The sequence below is a fragment of the Arctopsyche grandis genome, chromosome 4, assembly GCF_051622035.1.
Source record: "Arctopsyche grandis isolate Sample6627 chromosome 4, ASM5162203v2, whole genome shotgun sequence".
In the NCBI taxonomy this organism is placed as follows: domain Eukaryota; kingdom Metazoa; phylum Arthropoda; class Insecta; order Trichoptera; family Hydropsychidae; genus Arctopsyche; species Arctopsyche grandis.
In genome coordinates, this window is record NC_135358.1 from 19,385,612 (window position 1) to 19,405,267 (window position 19,656).

At 30.6% G+C, this 19,656-nt stretch overlaps 1 protein-coding gene across 1 annotated transcript; it reads right to left on the reverse strand.

The window, feature by feature from the left end:
* Positions 1–5,253: 5,253 nt before the first annotated feature.
* Positions 5,254–13,435, reverse strand: LOC143910693 (alkylglycerone-phosphate synthase-like). The gene is made up of 5 exons (XM_077429278.1): positions 13,177–13,435; positions 9,200–9,286; positions 7,211–8,408; positions 6,595–6,877; positions 5,254–6,503 (listed from the first exon to the last, which is right to left on the reverse strand). The coding sequence occupies exons 1-5, from the start codon at positions 13,362–13,364 to the stop codon at positions 6,328–6,330; spliced, it is 1,932 nt and encodes a 643-aa protein (XP_077285404.1). The 5' UTR covers positions 13,365–13,435; the 3' UTR covers positions 5,254–6,327.
* Between the last annotated feature and the right edge of the window lie 6,221 nt (positions 13,436–19,656).

Genomic DNA, 19,656 nt, shown 5'->3' on the forward strand with positions numbered 1-19,656 from the left:
TCTTTCTTTCGTTGACACAAATGTTAAGGCTTAAGAGAGGATTTAAAAACTCGACCTCTAACTATTTATCAGGACAAATGATTAACTCGTTTTGTGTATTTTCGTCAAATTGCCGTTTCACTTTTTAATTGTTTAAATACCGACTCTATTAGTAATTCTATTGCTAAATCTTTAGCTGAAACTTACTATTTCCGCTTCCCATCATGTGTCAAATTATTTTTTTAAGGAATATAATTGCACGTTATCAGTTAGAATCTTCCAGCGATATGTTGAAGCTGAAAATAGGGTAAACAATCATGGGAGAATACCAAAAAAAGTTTGTGATGTTTCAGAAGATTTCTCAGCATCATATAGCACAAGATTTAAATTGTGGATGCCACAGTGAAATGTGAAACTAACATAGATGCGCCTTTAGTGCTCTGATCTAAAATTTTGTAGCGCCTTGGGCGCATCAAGTGGCGCCCTCGGGCGCCACCCGACCCAATCTCCCTAAAACCGGCACTGGTTGCAATGCCCCAATAACGCACGCAATTCCCGCTCCCATTTCTCGATGTGTTTCGAGTTAAATGTTTCAGTTTCAAATTAATACTTAATAATCAAATTAAATTACAGTAATGATAATTTGTTGGAAAAACACAAGCGGCGAACACATTTGAAATTATTCAATTGTTTGCTTATTTTACCCTAACAACGCAGGTGGTGATGTGAACACATTTAAAATTAATGCATTGCAATGCTACTCATTCCTGTTTTCCCGTTCCCGTTCCCGTTTTTTGGCGATTTGTTTTTACAGAAACCATTGCAGGAATGTACACAATAACTCAGACAGACAGACATATATATACATATATATTATCAAGTTAGTGTAAATACACCCACACCGTTTATACCTCTCTTTATATGGCTTTTCGCTATAGCTTATTGTGATCATATACATAACTAAAATGTCAAAGGAGAATATTTCCTAGCGTTTACAGCTCGCTGCTGGTGCACTGCAGAATAGAGGGCGGATTATGATATACATAGCTAAAATGCAAAGAAAATACATTTTTACTATTCATACTGAAAACGTGATCAGTAATCGATTCTGAGTTCGAATCAGTCAAAATCTCGAATTCGAATTATCGCATGATCACAAAACTTCATCTATTGTTACTACGTACATATGTAGATAAAGTAATAGCAGTCTACATACATAAATATATTTTTAACATTTATCAGATTAAAATAGATGACATTATATGTAGCTAAAGGTCACACTCCCCCTATAAGTTTCATTGGTTAATGAATAATTCTAAAAATAAAAATCATTATAAATTAGCACAGCATTATACGAAACTACAAATTAGTATTATATATAAAGCGCAGACCCAGAGCGCGCCGTCTATTGTTCAATTATTGTAAATGCTTTGTAAAAAAGGTTGGGCAAACCTCAGTGGCGTAGCGTGAATTCCAGGCGCCCCCCCGCAAAATATTTTAAGGCGCCCCCGCCATATATTCATATTATTTCCTTACAGCAAAATAACTTTCTAAATTAATAATTCATACCTTTTTTACGTATAAAACTTTTTTCTGGACTCATTGGCAAACACGACTATTTTGTTAAAATTTAATACTAATCATTGCTAATACTTTAAGTCGATGTTGTGACATAGTTGACCTTGAGTAATTTTTAATAAGTTTCAACTTGTGAACGAGCGCTCCACAGTGGCTACAGTTACCGGAAGCGTGAGGAACAAGATGATTTAAATGATGAATTTAAATTATAAAAATTACAAATGAAGAGCTTTGCCAAATTATGAACACGTTGATCTTCTTTATTTTTACAAGGTTTATTTTCTTTTAAGCACGAACGGAAATCAAGTATCTGATCAGGCAATGATTTGTCAAAGTCATTGACATATTAGTTGGCTAGAGACATAGCTTCACGATATACATATGTACATATATGTAAATCGTCATCTGATAATTGTTTTGCAGGAAAGCGAACTTTGAAACAATGTTTAAATAACGTGATACGAACCTTCATTTGCACTTAGGTTACGTTTAGTGCCGCATTAAAAATTGTTCAAAATTTCTTTTAATGGATCCTGGAATCGTAAATCATGACTGAGTTCATCGAAATGCTTTTAAATTCAATTTTGGCTTCAATTTTGGAGCATTTCAATTTTGGATTCAATTTTGGCTTCAACCCTAATATTGTTGAAATTGTTACGAATCCTTCAAATTTATTTCTAAAATTACTGATCTCGCAATATGCATTTCTAATCATAGACTGAGCACTGATATCATCAGCGTTTTTTGATTGAAGGAACTTTGAAACAAAGTTGAGAAACCGAAGAATTTTTCAAGAAGGACGAGTAGGAGAATAAATTCGAAACTTTCCATTTTCTTTTTTAGTCACTTTTCTTTTGATTGTTCATCATTTCTTTTACTTTTTAAAATTATTTCTGTAAGAAATTTTAAAACATCTGTACATATATGTACCTACATACATATATATGTATCGAAGTGCATTAATAGAGTCTAATCTGGACGACCAACAAGCAGTGCACAATCTGTTTAAAGTAACTGATGATGAATTTTCCTTAAAAATTTCCCACCTGACAGCTAAAAATTTATAAATTTTTACGTTTTTACGCCTCATATAATTTTATTCTATTGTTTTAACACGTTGTTTTAACAAAAATATATACAAGAATAAGAGAGAATTGTCAGCTATATGTAAATACAATAAAACGAGATGCAAATAGGTTAAAAAATAACAGAGGTTTTTAAAAAAATTATTGCAAAGAAATTACAGAACAAATTAAGAAATCTGCAAAAAAGGCACGCCGCTTTGCGGCGCCCCCCATGCCTCGGCGCCCCCCCGGCATTGAGGGGTCTGCGGGCGCGGTAGTTACGCCACTGGCAAACCTTTAACAATGCATTTACAACATGTGAACAATGAACGGCGCGCTCTGGGTCCGCTCTTTAATTATATACGTATATGTATGCTACACTCGAAGTGAACTTTCAGTATTAATATATTCTAACTGGCGTTTTAGGTCAATCATATTCGAATACAATTCAACTAGTAAATTGTATCTCTACAAGCGCCCAGAAACTCCTTCAATCGAAAGCTTCTCACGCAAATATTGTACTAACGAAAAATTGAAAGCCACATATTCCGTATTCGCAATTTTGGGGCAAGGATTGTTGTGCGCGCGATCGCAATTTGCGCGATAATCCGTTTACCGTAATTCGCCATATGAATCAACATACGGTTACGCGTTAGAATTACATTTTAATTCCTAATGTGGCCCTTCATTCCAAAAGTTTGCCCAGGCCTGCGTTAGACGGAATATATTCCAACTACTCAAAATATATTTCAACTGAAAATACACTTCAAATACAACGGCAGTTGGTAAAAGGTTAGATGGAATATATTCCAACTAGTCAAAATAAATTAGAAATGGAAGATACACTTCAACTGTAACATTTAAATTTAAATAAAAAATACAAAATATTGAACAAAAAGTTTTCATATATATGTGTATGTATATTCGTACATATTATACACTATAGTGTATATACATACATACATATGTACATACATTATTACATGCAACCTGTATTCGTATTTTTTTATAATTTTTTTTGTTTATTAACATACATACATACATACATATGATTATTTTTTGTTTCCTTTAAAATAACTTTATTCGCCTTGTTAATTTGGTGGCATTAAAAATAAAATTCGTATGCATTATACAAACGAATACAAATGTTTCAAGAAAAAAACATTAATCAGTCATTAAAAATATCCTATTCTGATGCATGGATCGTAAATCTCTTTCTAAAGAGTATATGTAATATTTTCCATATGTACATACGTACATACATAGTTATCAATTGATCATATTCCTTTTCATCATAGTGTCTCGGTGTTGCTTCTGAATCTGAAATTTATTTTTTATTTCATTAATTTATGTCAAACTTCTTAAATCAAACATTATCAAATTAAATGTGTTCTATTATTTCTTTGTTTTATTTATTGCGTTTGAGGCAAAAGTAATGTTTTCGTATTTAAACAGTATATGTACATATATGTTTATATGGAAACTATGCGTCAGATAAAAGCCGTCGAAATAATAAGAATCGAAAAAAAAATGTTTTCAAGTATAAGTTTATGTACATATACCTATATGTTCATATATGTACAATATAATATGTATGTATGTATGCATTCATACATTCATATACATTATATTTCACATCACATTTTCTATGTCTTTTTATATCGAACCCAAAACAATGTTTCTATCTAGACTTTTCCTCAATTGACGATTTAATATTTGCTAATTAATATTAGAGGTCAAAGCTGTTGTTTAAAAATGCTTTAGAAAACGGAGAAACGTACGCTTTTGAACAAATAAGGACAAGCAATCGTTGCAAGGAGGTGAAAAATATTTGTTTAATTATTTTTTGATTTTATTTCCTCGTCTTATATTTTTTTTACTTTTGCAGTAATTTTTATTTTTACATACATATGCATTATATATGTATATGTATACAAATATACCAGGAAGACCTAACAAACAATGCAGCATTTTTGTTACATAAGTCGCTGAATTACGAGACAGTGAAAACTCGAAATTAACGAGACATCTATGAATTTTATTGTACATTATTCATAGTGTATATAATCATATAGTGGTGACATTGTAGGTAGGAAGGTTTTTAGCCAATTTAATCAGGAACCGTTTCAACAATGAAATCAGAAAAATTGGCAAACTCTGAAAGGCAACGATCGACCTGGAGTCACAAATATCCAAGTCTGACCAGCAGCATTACAGAAAAAACTCATAATAAATTATTTTCAATCGAGGTCGATCGGTATCGAACACAGCGTCCTCTCAGCGCTGACCAAAAGCCCAACTACCGAGCCATACTGCTGGCTAATGAGTCCATCACCAGTTTACCAGCTAATTAGCTAGAAATTGGCAGGTAAATTTAAAAAAAACTATGTATGTACATATATGTAGATGAAATAGTTTGACCATTCTTAAAATGCTTTTTATGTAGTTATATTTCAGTTCACGAAAAATCCGTACATATCGTGTTTTTTTTATTTTTGAAAAATATTCAAAATTGGACTATCGTATTTTTTTATAATATTGGGAATGTTTTTAGCTTGTATCAATGTTTTTGATCTGGTTTTTTTTTACATCAAGTTTTTTTGTCTGGAAGTCGATATTTAAACAAGAAATTATCGAATCACCGATAAATGGAAACGACAGTAAATTTATTATACGTAGTAGACATTTGGTTAAATTAATGAATACATATATTCTCAATTCAAATATGTACAAATATCTGTTTATTTAAAAAAAATGTTTTCAATGGCAATATATGCTAAATATTTTCACAAGTAAAAATTCTAAATAAAATTTTATGTTTTATATACATACGTACATATGTATAAGGATATAATTTTGTTTTGGAATAGGTTTTTAGTAAAATAATTTGAGTGTTTGAGTTATCATTTATTCAATTAATTATGTCTCGGGCTACGCTGCAAATATGAACACTTTCGACTACATTCTTTATTACGTTTGAGCACATCTCCGAGTGATTTATTAGTGTACATATGTATGTATATACGTAAATGCATATTTATTTTAACCTCCCTTTGTCATAATACACTTTTTCACAAAGTGTTATCTCATAAAATGTACGACATCTATCTATTTAGCTTGATTTTTAAAAAAGTGGAAAACATGTTGCGAGAATATGCGTATATCGTAGAAAATCCAAAATATATCCATCGCTTACACACGTATCAAAACATATTTTATTTTATTTTATATGCGTCATTGGGCCTATTTTTTATGTATTATAATCTATGTATTTTCTTTAAATATATAAACGAAATGAACAAAGAAAATAAATTTATCGATATCTTAAAATATTAATGTTAGGTTTAAATTGTATAAATAAAAGATCCGTCATAATAGAAAGTGGCATAAGTCCACTTTTCTTCATTTCGAGAAATATTTCGCAAAACATTACATATTTATAATGTTTTGCGTTTAACAATATTTAAAAATATTGGTGGCCTGTAATGCGTTTATTCTGCTTTTTCGAGATTCTGAACATTTCGAATTAACGGAAGTGATAACAATTTGTGAATTAAGTCAAACAGAAATAAGTGTTTTTGGAACTGAAAATTGACCTTCAAATATAACGACTCATTGTATATAAGTAAAAGTTATGGGTTGGACGCACTACAGTGTTATTCTTATTAAAATAAGTGAAACGTAAAGGAGGTATGTAAAAATTAGCTCATAAGTTGCTCGCGCTTATATTTAAATCTTCCGTTAGATTGTTTGTCGCAAATATATTCTTGGGATCCATTTGAGCTTTGCAAGTCCTGAATAGATTTTGTCCCACGGGTCCAACTGTGGTCTCGTACCATTTTCGTCTCGATTTGCCAATACCATGATGATGGGATACGGAACCTTAAAAGTTAACAATTTTTTTAGTGGTTAAAATACATGTTTTTAAATACAAATTTTTAATGCATTTTAAATTTTTATTATATATATGTACCTCCCATAGACACTATTTCATCTTTAGCAATTTCCTCCATATATAGAGTGGTTTTGACTGGGTCTTCCAAATTTCTTGAGCTGAATACGAAGTAGAAGTAAATGCAACATCCGGCATCGTACGTTTGCGCAATTCTGCACATGGTCGTATGGTGAGGTATACCAATTTGTGAACACTCTTTGGCTATTTTTTGTTTGACACATTGTATCGTTGTCAGAACTCGATCCCACGGAACTGACGTTTCCAAGGATTCAGCCATTATATCCAATTCAACAGCTACGTCCTGTATTGTAAAGTGTATTTTCTCCATGTATAATATGTATGTTTTAAAATACTAGTTGATACATAATAGGTAGGATGGTTTTGCCAATTTAATGAAGTAACGTTTAAACAATGAAATCAGATAAGTTGAAATCAGATAAACTCTGATAGGAAACGATCGACTTGGAGTCACAAATATCTGAGTCTGACCAGCAGCGCTGCAGAAATACTTTGAATAAATTATTTTCAATTGAGGTCAACCCAAACCCGGGAACCTCTCGGTGGTTAGCATTAACGCAACCACCGAGCCATACTGCTGGCAATATATGTATATATTTTATATAATGTAACGTACCCGAATATATGCGATGATGAAAGTCATGTTGTATCCTCTCTCTCCGTTGGTTTCTCCAGCAGCTATACCTCCAAATTCGGCGGCAATGTTGTTGATCTTCCCCTCGTGTACTAAAACTTCATCTTCATCGCCGACATACAGAAGAGTTGCTATACAAATGCTATTTAAATCATATCCCTTAACTTTAGTTAGATAGAACATTTTAATTCCATCCATAAATTGCCCAAAGTAGGAATACGTGCTTCGGAAAGCCTGTCCCAATTGAAATTGCTCGTTATCCATCAACCTGATACTAGCTGGTTGGCATCGTCGAAGTGCAATCTCCCTCAAGCAATTCACCCCGCTTTCGAAATCTGGAAACACTATTGATCCAAATCTTTTGAATGTAGGCAAAGGTCTAATTTTAATCGCGACTTCGGTTATAACTCCGAAGGTGCCTTCAGATCCGAGGATTACGTGATCAAAGTTTGGACCGCAGGACATGCGTGGTACTCTGTTACCCTTTTCCAATACTCCTGTCGGGGTCACCATCCTAGCATGCACCATGATATCTTCTATGTTGCCGTACTCGTTCTTTTTCATTCCACTGGCTCTGGTGGCGACCCAACCACCTAGAGTAGAGAATTCTATCGAATCCGGCTCATGTCCAACTGTGTAACCGATTTTTTGTAATTCCCTTTCTAAATCTTGTCCTATTATACCACTCTCACAACAAGCCACCAGACTGTCTTTATCGATCCAGAGTATTTCGTTCATAGAGCAAGTGTCCAAACATAATATGGTCCTCTTTTCGTTCTCGGGACATTCGATAGCACCTGAAACACTTGTGCCACCTCCGAATGGAATGATCACGATGTCGAGAGCGTCGCAAATCTTCACAATTTCGACGACATCTTCGTGGCAAGAAGGCCAGACTACGACGTCTGGTATTCGACTGATTTTGTTATTTCTCAACTTCATGACTTCGCTCAAGCTCTGTCCGTGGGAGCGAACAAGTCTATCTACCGCGTCCAAAGACAATTTCACGTCTAGGGTTTTTAAAGCTTTCAATTGTTCGTCGTTGATTATGGTCTCGGGTAATTTTTCCGGCAAGTCAATCTTTTCGGCTTCCATGTCGACATATTCGGGAAGCACCACATTGAAGCGCTCTTTTATCCATATTTTAAAGTACGGCAAGTCTTTATTACAAATGGGATATCTGTAATTACATTTTAATATGAATAGCTAAAATCTGGTCAAAATTAATTGATTCATTGTGTGTACCTTTGATCATTTGCACTATCAAAAATATAGGTATCTACATAAATAAGTCGGTATTGATTTTCAACACAAAAAGTACTGTAATAATGATCACATAGAATAAAAAAAGACACAAAGGAATTAATATGCGTACGTATGAGCATACGTAATACATTTTTGATTCCAAAAGTCAAAAATTTAAGCTTTGCAATCTATTCAATTTGTATAAATCATGATAAATGTTATCAAAATTTATTTTTACATTAAAATTAAAGACGAATAAAAACAATAAAATTGTAAAAAAGTTTCTTCGCATTTGAGCAACGTTTTTTCATACATTGATAAATGAACGTGGGTCCTCATAATGTTTTGAAAAAAATGACATTCAATTACGACAATTGATTAGTTACTATATTACCAAATATAGTAACGACTGAATTTATTACTCGAACAAAGGTCATTTAAAAAGGTTTTTTTCAAAAATGGTTACTTATAGAAGTGAGAACCAATTTCATATGAGACGCCATCGTCTAAAAGCAAGTTTTAACTGTTTTATTTATATTGTTGGTGGAATAATTTTGAATGTAGCGTAGTAATTACATAAATTAAATTGTTATGGCAAGTTGAGATTAAATTTGCAAAGTAAAGATTTCATTTCCAACCAAACGCTATTTATAAAAGTATTGATATATAATAAGTGCATAAAAAATTAAATAATTTACTAATCAATTATTTGTGTAAAATAATCACCTGTCTCCTGAAAATCGTATGTTGCCACCTTTAAAATAAAAGAATGAGTCATTGTATCCCCATCCGTACCATTTGGTTGTATTTTCCCTGTAAGAAATAATTAACAAAATTATCATGTTTCCAAGTGTTATGAAAAGAACAAATAGGCGTATTATAAATGAGAAAAGCTAATTCAGACGCATAGTGCAATATGGGTACATATCGTGAATGCATGTACCCGTATGTATGTACATACTGCATAACTAAAATGAAAAAGTGCGAATCGAAAATTACGTATAAACTTTTAAACAAGCATTCAATACATGTATACAAGAGTGTTGAGTCGTTAAAAAACCGTGACTTCGGGATGGTACATATACACATGTACATATGTATATTTTACTTTATCTTAAATATAATGGCACACATACAGGATAAAATACAATAAAAGAGAAATGGAACGAAAAAAAATATATAAATATTAAAGATAATAATTAAATTCCTATTAAAGTGAGCAACGCATGGTAATATAATAAAAACAAAAAATTACAAAAACATCGGATGGCAATGAATCAACCACACATTTGCTTCTTCACCTTAGCCCTAAAAGTACTGGTAAAATTAGAGAACAAATCAGGGCAATCATCTGTACAATCGTAAAAATTGTACACATATACATATGTATATACAATTGTTCATAGTGAGGAAATCATTAACTTTATATTATTATTTTTATATTCTCATATTTTTATTTATGAAAACATAAAATGTAACGGATTTGTCAAATAACGTCCCTGTCCTGAATTTGACCTACATAAATATGAGAAAATGACGAACAAACTGCATCTGGTATTAGTAAGTAAATCTCGTTGCAAATATGAGCCCTAAAAGCTTTGGAGTCGGTTCAGAATTAACCGACTCCGACTTTATCTTATGATTCGACTCCGACTCCAACTTGAATGATTTCAGCAAGATTGACTTTTTTTTTCAACGTATAAAATTATTAGTAATAAAAATAAAGGCGATTTTATATATAAAAAATATAAAAATATAAAAAATTAAAGGAATTAAAAAAATCACTTAATATTAGCATGTTATCCAATGTCTTGAATTATTGGTAATGAAATACGTTTAAATAAAGAGTAAGTTCATTCATAGTGTATGTATGTATGTGTATGAATTTCATACAAAATCACTTTAAAAAATAAATTTGAATAAAAAAAAAGTAAGAGACGGGGGAAATAAATCTGTTTTGACAAAAACACATCAAATTGTAATTCAACAATTTTATTTACAATGTAATTTAATTTCATGGTTTTTATAAAGAAATTATAAAATTTAAATTTATTAGTAGATTTACTTCAATAAAATTACGCATACCGTAATACTATTAATTTAAAATAATAATAAAAAAGGAGTCGGAGTAGGTTGAATTTTTACGACTCCGACTCCACAGCCCTTACATATAAAGGAATTATTCTAAGCCCGCTTTAAAGGTCAAGGAATATGACCCTTAAAGCCCTGAACACGAGGCCACCACCACCCCAACGAATACAGTCTAAGAGACCCGAATATTGACTTACATCATTAAGTAATAAAAATAAATAAATGTGAAACGGAATCGGAGTCACTCGACTTGTAGTCACACTACAAGCCTTTTATTTAACGACCCCGACTCCGGCGAAAAGTACGCGACTCCCCGACACGAGATTTTAAAGGGCTGCAAATATGACTAAATTGAAAAAAATATGCATACAAATTTCCAAATTTTTTTTCAAAATTATTTTGAAAATATATATATATATATATATATATACATACGTATGTATGTATGTATATGTATATATATATATATATATATATATATATATATATATATATATATATATATATATATATATATATATATATATATATATATATATATATATATATATATATATGTATATACATTTTTTTTCGCCCGAGGCAATATTACATGAAAGTTTATTAACTTTTCAAGATTTGTATAAATTTTGACCAAAATTATATGAATTTTTAGGTTAAATAACGGGTTTCCGGATACTTTTGATTTTTAACAACGGGTTTCCGGAAACCCACGGAAACCATTAGGGTGACACCACTGCATACATACGTATGAACATTCATACATTCACACGTTCAGACATATGAACATTCATACGTACTTTAGGAATTTCATGTATATAAATATGTACACACATGAATGTTGCACAAATTATATTGAAAGGTCGTATTCGGCATTGTTTAAACACTTCTCAACGCGAGGGTTTCGCGTAGTCGACTATACGTAAATAAAAATATGAACGTTGCGTAAAATTTGTATAGTTAATAAAAAACGAATGAATGATCTTTGTATAGGTAAACGATGGGCTCAAATTAATCTACCTTATGAAATAAAAACAGCTTGCAAAAGAAGGTCGACGTTAGGTTTATTTGATGAACGTAAAAAGCTAGCGATTAACTACACGTATCTTTGTATGTAATATGTACATATGTATGTGCATATTTTTATTTGTTGTCTTATTAAGATTCCATTAAATCGAAAAGACTCGCTTCTCTCTAATGTTTCGTTAGTTACATATGAAATTATGTATGCTTAGTTTACAAATAATATGTTGAATGCTGTATTGACAGAAAAAAATACTATTGTTTCTATGCATTATGCTAATGTACTTAGAAAGAATATATATATATATATATATATATATATATATATATATATATATATATATATATATATATATATATATATATATATATGTATATATATATATGTAAATGAGAAACTTGGCTTTAATCACAATTATTTTCATACAACAATTGTTCAATTCAAGTGTTTTAGTTAGAAAAAATCTATTTGTTTCTATACTATTTGTATAAAAAAAAAGTTTTTATTAGCGGTTTATATTACAAAAAGTATTTGTAATATAAACCGTTTTTAAAATTTATTTGAATAGTTTTGTTTTATTTAAATTTATTTGAATAGTTTTATTTTATTTGAATATTAATCTGTTTTTTTTTTTATTAAATTTAAGGTCACGGATTCTACGAACCAACGATAGTTACATAGTTACATATGTACATGCAAAGTCTCTTTCGAAAGTTTATATTAGACAAGTTGTTTTACCCGGCTTCGCTCAGTATTTTTAATATAAACAGCTTAAGCATGGCGATTCTAATAGTTAATTTATTTTTTTATAAATTTATTTGAATTGAAAAAAAAAACGAATCGTCGTCATAGAAACTTTCCCAACAGTTCCCAACCAAAGATACATACATACAAAGTCTCTTTCGAAATTATATTTAGATATTACATTATTTTTTAACCCTCTTTATACTAGGTTTGTAAACTTACTTTTGATCTGGATGTTCATCGTAAGTCCTTTTCAAGAGACTATACATATATGTATTCCTGTCTTAGAAAGAGGCTGGACAAAGAACCCGAATATATATCGAATCGAACTGATTTGTTTTCGATTACCAACCAACAATACTTACAAACTTAAGTCTCTTTCGAAATTATATATTAGATTAGATATTCAAGATATCTTTATTTATTAAAAATTGTAAATGATATAATATGACAACAATTTTTTTCCAAATAAATGGTCAGTAATGTAACGAAAATCTATTGGTAATACTGTACCATATCGATAAAAATTAACGGTTTTCAGTAGTTTTCACAAACAGGCAATAAATAGTCAAGCAGTCAGTGACCGATAATATAGGTAACTTACTGATGATATATAACTTACTGAACAAACTAAAAAAAAGTTACTGACCAAATAAATACAGGCCTAAATATATCTATAGTTCATAAATAGATAATTTACATGCAAAAAATCATTTAAAAACTGAAATTTTAATTGAGACTTGTAATATAAAGTTATTTATGTATCTTTATAATAATTTTCAATTGTTTTTATTGTAAAATTTGAACATAATTAAAATAAATATTTAAGTAAAATGAATTTAACCTTTGATATGACATACTGCAATGAACTCTGATGGAGTTGGCGCCTCTGCTTTGTTTTCTGGGATAGGTGATGAGCTCCCTATTTTCTTCCCTGTCAGCTTTCTTATCTTTATTTAAGCCATTAGTTCCGTTTTTATGCGGTGTCGTATTTCCATTTTCCTTCGAATGAAAGCCGTTAATGCTAGTCATGGTGAAGTTTTCCCGTTCAGAAGCGATTTCGTACTGACGCTCTACGCCGTATTCTGCCTTTATATGTATATGTACATATGTATGTACATAATATAATACATATTTATCATATCTGCACCCACACATCTCCGTGTTGTACACATATTCAATACAGAGATTCGTACATATGCAAAATTTTAATAAACCTCCAAGGAAAACAACAATTTTCTTGTTAATTGGTTATATTAACCAATAAAAACTCTCAGATATAAACGAAGATGTAATACGAACAAAGAAATGAAAATATTTTTTGATAAGTTTGAAGGTTTTGAAAGTGAAACATTGACGATAATTGGTATATGTACGTATATGTGTATTTGAATTGAAACAAACGAGCATATTGATTTTATATTTATTGTTTTAAATTAAAACTGAATTGGTGAAATTAATCTTAATTTTTTTAAACGACGTTGCCTATATTTTAATAAATAAGCGTAGTTAGAGTTTGTGTCGTCCGGGCTGTACCCGAGTTTGCAAAATCACAACATTAAAATATCATTATTTATTACAAATACATATTTGTATGTTATGAATTCTTCTAAAATGTATATTTCGCCGGTGACTTTTTAAATATTCGTATTATTTTTCTGATGTTTTCTAAAATTTCGTAGATATTATTATCAATGGAAAAGTGATTTTCTTCTAACATTTCTGTATTTAATGAATAAAAATCCGTTTATTCACATGTAGACATTTCATCTTCCTCATTATCTTCATTTTCATTACAATTATCCCCATTACATATTTAATTTTCTTCATAATCGTCGACTTCTTCGTCATCACTCTTTTCATATTGATTTTGTGTATTCATTTTATAAAAAATTCGGGTGTGACCAACCCATGACTTTATCTATGTATTTGAGGAATATAAGAAAGTCACAAAACAAAATTCTATATTCAACCGTACAGACTCATTCACAAGTACCGGCAGCATTATGAAATACTAATAAGCTAACACAGCATTTTCGATACAAAGTGAGCGCAAATGTATGGAAACTTGCACAAGACAAAAGTTCTACTTCCGGTTGTCGAATTTTGTTCAATTTATTTTCTTACTTAAAATCACTATCAGTATTATATACATTAAATATCGAGAAAATAAAAATAATTTAAAAGGTCAAAATAAAATAATGAAATATTGTTTTAAAAAAAAATACTACTTCCGGTTTACGAATTCTAACCAAAACGTTAGCAGCTCTAAGTTAGTACATAAAGAATAAAAATATTAATTTTCAGCTTAATACGTTCAGGGGTGTGGACAGGATCCAGGCGACAACATTTTTGATCTTTCTAAGAGGAGAAAATCCCATTTCCGGTTCATTAAATTTGGTGATTTTTTTTATTTTCATCACATTGATACAAGAATTATACTTGAATTTTTTCGTGAAGATCACAAATGCGTAAGGGTTTGAAAAAAATAGTGGAAGAAAAATCGAACAAGAGTAAACTGCCACTTCCGGTTGAGGAATGCTTACCAAATTTTATACATAACTTGGTTAAACGCTTAAACTTTTAGATATGAAATTTCAGTTCAATAAACTAAAAGGTTTCTGAGAAAACCTTAAAAAAACTCGATTCTCTAGAGTAAAAGTACTACTTCCGGTTCAGATAAAAATACTTAAAAAATATAAAGTGATTAAGATTATTATTTCCAGTACATATAAAAAAATTTCAGTCCGATTCAGTTAGCAGTTTGGGAGATAATTTAATTCAAAATTTAAAAAAAAGAGGACACCTATAAGGGGAGGTACCATTTCCAGTCAACTTAAAAATTTGAAAAAAAATGTACGTCATGTCGCTAAGAATTTCAGTAACCGATATTAAGTTTCAGTTTGATAGGACTAACGGTGTTCAAAAATCCCCAAAATACACAGACACACATTTTTTCTAGATCATGAAAACGTGATCAGTAATCGATTCTGAGTTCGAATCAGTCAAAATCTCGAGTTCGAATTTTCGCATGATCACAAAACTTTATATATTGTTACTACGTACATAGATAAAGTAATATTGTTACTACGTATGTACATACATAGTAAAAATATATATACGAATAATATTCGAATAGTTGATGAAATATTCGAATAACGAATGGCTGAAAAATCAGACGAATAATTCGAATACTTGAATATTCGATTGGGATCCCTAGTGTGTCAATATCGAATTATGTTTTTTTGGACTTCTTATATTCCTCAAATACATAGATAAAGTCATGAATTAGTCACATACAAAATTTTAAAACGTAAATTTGAGTAAATGAAATGAAGAACATTCTTCAGTCACGTTCGGTAAATAAGTGCCATATTGGCGTTTAGAAATAAATCTGACATCCCGTGTGACAGGCAGACCTAGTCTCTACATGAAACTCTATGCATAGATAACATGCACACAAATTGATTTTAAATAGCCTTCCTCAGTTAATCGATCTCTACATCTGTGACAAGGGTAATTTCAATGATCGAAGTGCTAAAATCAAAAACAAACAAGGGATACGAAGGTTATAACAGAATCAATATAAAGTTTTAAGAAACGAATTCAAAATGTTGAAATTAACTTAAGAACAACTTGTATGTTATATGCTTTTAAATTTTAAGATGAAATGAACGGCTCAAAGTATTACCGTGACATTGATTATTCTAAATTATAAACGTAAATAAATACATTCAATTATGTGTCTAAAGTTTCCTCATTCGCCTATACGTATTTACCTTAATTTTAAAAATTTACACAAATAATCAGTGACACGATCTCCAAATCAGGTAAAATTTAAATAATTTGTCATTAGTAAACTTAATAATAGTTGAATATAAAAAAATATACCTCGTTGAGAAACTGACTCTAGATTGTACTTTGTGATCTTTACTTTTCACTGTGTATCCAACACAATTAAGTTGATTTTATTTAAACCAGGAGTGTCAAGTTCATTGATGTCCGTGATCCGATTAGAATATAACTAATTGACGATGCTATTTATTTACTTTTTATATATACTAACTAGTGTGTTTATTTGTCAAAAATATTTTTGACAAACCCTTTGACCGCCAAGAATATTTCAGCTTGACATGTATCTAGTAGTACATATGTATGTACCAATGTGAACATTTATATATGTATGTATGTACATATGTACATAAATTGTTATTATAACACCGATAATTAATTACAGGAAAATTAAGCAATGTTATTCCTCGTAGTTCAATAATTGAGAATAGTGTTATCAAAAAAGACCATCGCTTTTTTTAAGACAGAAAAATAGTGTGATTTCATACTAGCAGTGAAAGTATACTATCACGGGTGTTTTAGATAATTCATATTCCGAATACTTCTCATTTACTTCTGATATTTCTATTAATGTTGTGTCTTTTTCTTCCTCCAGTTTAAGTTTTTTGATATATTTTCAGTGTATAAATATTTAAATACAACAAGAGGCAAATTTGATGATGTTCGACCCACTTTTACAGTTTGTCTAAATACAGCTTCATATGGGGACCGTTTGATTCCTAAATGGAATGCTCTATATTTTTTATAAATTTGACAGTCCTTAGTGCTTTGTTACAATTGGTGCTATTATGATATATGTATGTATGTATGTATGTAGCATCCAAGTTGACAGCATGTTTTCAATGTCCTGATTTGTGTGATGTATTTTCACCGACTCAGTTTTCGAAAGTATACTTCTAATACACTGGAGACGACACGAATAAGAGGCTACTTTCAGTTTGGAATAGTCTTCACAACAATGTAGTAATTTCAGAAAACCTTAATTATTAAAATCAAACGTTAACTTTCTTAAATTTAAAGGATTTTTGTAATTTCTTTTTTTTTTTCAATTTTCTTCATTTTCAATGCCCTTTATTTATATTTTATTTTTATTTTGTTTTTTTGGTATTTTCTTTTATTTTGTATTTTTTTCATGTTATTATTGGTATGAATATTTTTTTGTTTTTATTTCATTATTTGTATAAGTCAAATCTCCACGGGGTTTGACATATGGTCTTTCGGCTTGGCTGCCTTCCCCATGTATTTTAAATAAATAAAAGTGAAAGAATAATTTCACTGGAGAATACAGATTCATTGTAGCATACATTTTTACAAAATCGGGTCTACGGGATCGAATTAGAAATGCACGAAAAACCAAAGATCGAAAATCGAAAGATCTTAAGTCGAAAGATCAAAAAAAATGGTGCATGGTAAACGGTACATACTCACGGGACACGGTCGATTGGGCGCCCAGGACGATTGGGCGATCAGTGTTACTCGCCACTGCGACAATTGGACGACGAGACTGGCGGACACTGCGTCAATTGGGCCCTGCGTCAATTGGGCGCCCATCGCACTGGGCGATCATCGACTGGCCGACGGCGACCGGGCGACCAGGGCGCGTGGGCGACCACCGACACGGCCCGCTGGTGAAGTGGTCGCCAAGCTTACGTAAACTCTGCGTTTTGCAAGGAACGACCGCGAACGGAGCGTTATAGGAATTTCCGATGCACTGACAAATATTCTACCTACATACATATGCTTTATACCGCTTTATTTTTCGTTTCAGTTTTACCAATTTTTCGTAACAACACGAATCATACTATTAATTTTTTTCGCTATATTATATTACATTTGCTGGAATTTTATATTAAACGTACTTTTATAAATACATGTGTAGCACCTTTTCACAAAAAATAATTGTAAGATGACAAATCATATGTACCTACATATTCTCCAAAATAATATAAAAGAAAAATGATCGATTGAATCTTTCGCGCAGTGCTTTTAGTTTTTTTTCAAATGGACACACTTTTTTTTCTTTTAAATGTTATATTTCAGTTTTATCAATTGGATAAATTCACTCTATTCTCAATTTTCTCAACACTGTATTAGTTATACATAATAACAAAATATTTTCTAATAGCGATTCTCAAAGTTTTCAAGATTATATTTTTTTTCAATGATGAAATACGTTTACGAAAAAAAAAGCGCATACTTAAATTCGTTCGCGGAGCTCGAATAATTTTTTTCGGCTTTTCCCATAATTAAATTATTACATCGTTTACGATTCGCAGAGGCAATTCTCGAAAAAAATAGCTTTTTAAAGTAATTTTAAACATCTCCCGTTCTATGGTTATTGTTGAAAATTACATTGAGCCACAAAAAATCACGTTTTTTAGTTACCAGAGCGGAGACTAACCAATCTTTACTAACTTTGACCCACTGAATTCGAATATGATATTGATTTTTGCTGGTTGGTGATTGTTTACGAGATATGAGCGTTTAAAAAAATGCGCGATTTTTACAGTTTTTTGGCTTTTGCGGTCTTTAACTCAAAACCTAGTATTGCTGTGCTCAAAGTGAGTATTGGAATCAATAGTCAGATGTTTTTCCTATTGATTGTGATATTGCATTGCTTTAAAATACTTATAATTAATTGTCTAGCGAATTTTAAAAGTCAAAAAAATATTTTTTTTACGGATTTTTTCTCCGTGCTATTTTGCATTTATTTGGCAATTTTTTTATTTCACCTCGTTTATAAGGATTGGTTTTCTATTTCAATATTTTTTATTTTTATCTAAACGTACTAACTCGAGCGGTAATTGCAATTTAAATGCTTTCGTTTTTGTTGCTCAGTGTTATTATAGTCACATTAAAATCTATATGATAGTTTATAGTAATTAAGGCTCATTTCGTTTATCAATAATTTAATAAGGTATATTTTTACTAATTAATATCTTTCGCTTTTGTAAATTCGAAACATACATACATATGTATAACGAATTATGTTTACATCTATAACTGTCATCCAGCGCTCATCTGTTCATCTAATGTATAATTTCTTTAATAATATTTTATGCGTATAAAATATTACAAAGACCTTACAAGAAATTATATATTTTCAAATATTTGGACCGAATGAACGAACTCATTCAAAACGTTTTTTTTTTTACTATGAGTGGCAGTTTTATTGCCTAAAGATAAATAATACCGCGTCTCATAGGCTAGGCTAGAGATGCTCTGCAAGTCATTTTGATAAAAGAGTTCTCAAAACGACTTTTGACAACTGTTTCTCGAACTACTTTTTTTCTTGATTGTTTTACATGACATGTTATACATACATACATATGTAAGGTTTTTCAACGGGTTTTTGCGGTATCATAAATTCATGGCCCTCAAATTTGGTTTAAAATAATGCAATGACGTAAATGATTTTATACCCTTTATCCTTTTATTAAATTCAAATTATTCTGAAATGGTTTTCATCGTT